We start from the raw sequence: 2375 nt of genomic DNA on the forward strand, positions 1-2375 counted from the left end.
TATTAATAATCTATCTATTTCTCTCTCTCTCTCTCTCTCTCTCTCTCTCTCTCTCTCTCTCTCTCTCTCTATATATATATATATATATATATATATATATATATATATATATATATATAATCTTTTAAATATTTATGTAAATTGTTGTAAAAGCTGACTTTTAAAGAGAATAAAATAAACCAGGAGACAGGAGCTTTAGGTGAGCTTAGGTGAGGTCATTTTTTATTAAATATTTAAGGAACAATCATCTACACATTGAAAGACCTAAAACTCCTGAACACGGCGGATGGAGCCGACAGTAGGATGCATGGCACTCCAGTCAGTGAAGTGGCGGTACTCGCCTCTCTCCAACAAATACTGACGTCCCCTGAAGTTAGGATGCTCATAGAAGACCCAGGCCCCATCCAGAACATTACAGGACTGTATCTCACGGTGACGGAAGCGGTCATAGAGAGAGGGCCAGTCCTCACCGCACTCCATAATCTGACCCTGGAAGTCAGGCCGCTCATACAGACGGATATGGAATTTGCCAGTATGCTATAAAAAGAGAGCGGATAGTCAAATACCATTGCATCTATTTCTTGCAGGCCATTTAATGCAGAAAGAGCAGAATTATATCTAGAGTCACATAAAATGATACGCATTAGGCACTGAATTATTTAAAAAAATAAGTTCTGGTTATGCATGCTAAAAATAACGTTTCAGCAGGGAAAAATAAGGTGTTACTCAGCATTTGTATAGGGTATAGGGCCGATAATGCTGTTCTTGAACGGTTGTGTGGCACATATGTCACATATGCAGGTGAATGTTTTTGCTCCCATTGGGTAAATATTGCCCAGCTATGGTTCTCCAAACAGGGATGACTTACATTTCGCACCATGCGGCAGGACCTTACAGATTCATTGAAACCCATCCAGTGCTGGTAGTCAGGATACTCTCCCCTGGTTAGGATGTACTGGCAGCCCATGAAGTTTGGACGTTCATACAAAACCCAGGCCCCACTTTCAACTCGGATGGAGTTACAGCGGCTGAAGTGGGACGACAGCTCTGGGCAGTCCATGCTGCACTCAAAACAACGTCCCTGAAAGTTTTTGTCCTCATAAAAGAAAATCTGTACAGGAGAAGATGCAGAAACATAGTTAAGCCAAAGAAAAGACCACAGAGTCAGTTTATGTAAAAAAAATTGTGTCTTACTTTTCCCTTTCTGTCCATGTTTGAGGCTAATTTCATCCCTCCTTTTGATGTATGCTGTGTATTGAAAGGGCAATGAGCGAGATTTATATGTTTCACATTGACTTGCTCTGCCAGGCAAATCATTGTTATATGAATGGCCGCAGCAACTGCATCATCAACAGCTGATACTGCGATTGTTTCTAGATTGTTCCTGCAGATTAATGCATTGTATGGAACCCTGACCTTTTGATTCTGCAATGGCTGAGTCCAGAAAATATTTATTGGGCTAATTAAATTGTTTTCCAGATGCTGGTACTGGCATAGTTGGAGCAGCACTGGCGTCTAGCCACATGCTCATATTGGATACGGTGTAACACGTCCCAAATGAACTGATGCATTTTGTATTTGTACGCTCCACCCAAACTTTTGCTCTACTGTTAAACAGTAGGTGCACAGAAACTGAGAATAGGCTATGCACTGTACATGTGAAAGTGTTTTGCTATAATACATGCATGCTATGCCATGTATTAACAAAAATGTCAAAGTTAGCTGTGGTAGAACACGTTTATTCAGCTCATTACAACACAGCACCCGAGGCGACCGAGTTGCCATGAATTCAGGTGTTACCATCAAAATGGCAAAAAATTAAACAAAGGCATTTATTGTTTTTAGCAGAAGAATACAAATGCTGTATAATAATTTATTTTTCTCAATGACAGCCTATATTAATCATACATGGTTCCTGACCTCCAAAAGTTTGAACTTTTATAAATAGCATAAACTAAAACAATTTTTCAGCCAGTTGCTAAGTGCTATAACTTGAACAAAAGTGCTAAAAATAATTAAATCTAAAATGCAGATATAAAAACAAAACAGATAAAAAAAATACACACTAACAATGCAACACTGTATTAAACATACATGTATATACAGCATTAAAACTGACATTGGCTATTTATTGTACACTAAGTTTAAAACAGGTTACATTGTAAATATTGGCAGATATTTTTGCATTGTTGTAGCCTACTGTTGCATAAGTACAATAAACAAAAGCTGTATATTTCCTATTATATTTCTATATATATATATATATATATATATATATATATATATATATAGAGAGAGAGAGAGAGAGAGAGAGAGAGAGAGAGAGAGAGAGATGATGTGTAAATACAAATAAAGTCTAGCCTTCTGCTGTGTGA

General features: G+C 37.6%; 1 protein-coding gene across 1 annotated transcript; it reads right to left on the bottom strand.

Moving 5' to 3' along the window:
- Positions 1 to 264: 264 nt before the first annotated feature.
- Positions 265 to 1230, bottom strand: crygs3 (crystallin, gamma S3). Its single transcript, XM_043249448.1, has 3 exons — positions 1195 to 1230; positions 869 to 1111; positions 265 to 537 (listed from the first exon to the last, which is right to left on the bottom strand). Exons 1-3 carry the CDS (start codon positions 1228 to 1230, stop codon positions 265 to 267), a joined length of 552 nt encoding a protein of 183 aa, XP_043105383.1.
- Positions 1231 to 2375: the final 1145 nt, after the last annotated feature.

This window comes from Puntigrus tetrazona, chromosome 9 (genome assembly GCF_018831695.1).
Source record: "Puntigrus tetrazona isolate hp1 chromosome 9, ASM1883169v1, whole genome shotgun sequence".
In the NCBI taxonomy this organism is placed as follows: domain Eukaryota; kingdom Metazoa; phylum Chordata; class Actinopteri; order Cypriniformes; family Cyprinidae; genus Puntigrus; species Puntigrus tetrazona.

Bases quoted from the DNA above. Each gene is read 5' to 3' on its own strand.
- crygs3 (XM_043249448.1), bottom strand. From the start codon at position 1,230: ATGAAATTAGCCTCAAACATGGACAGAAAGGGAAAA. The intron at 1,112-1,194 runs GTAAGACACAAT...TCTCCTGTACAG, and splicing joins ACATGGACAGAAAGGGAAAA to ATTTTCTTTTATGAGGACAA. The intron at 538-868 runs GTAAGTCATCCC...CTCTTTTTATAG, and splicing joins CCTGCCGCATGGTGCGAAAT to CATACTGGCAAATTCCATAT.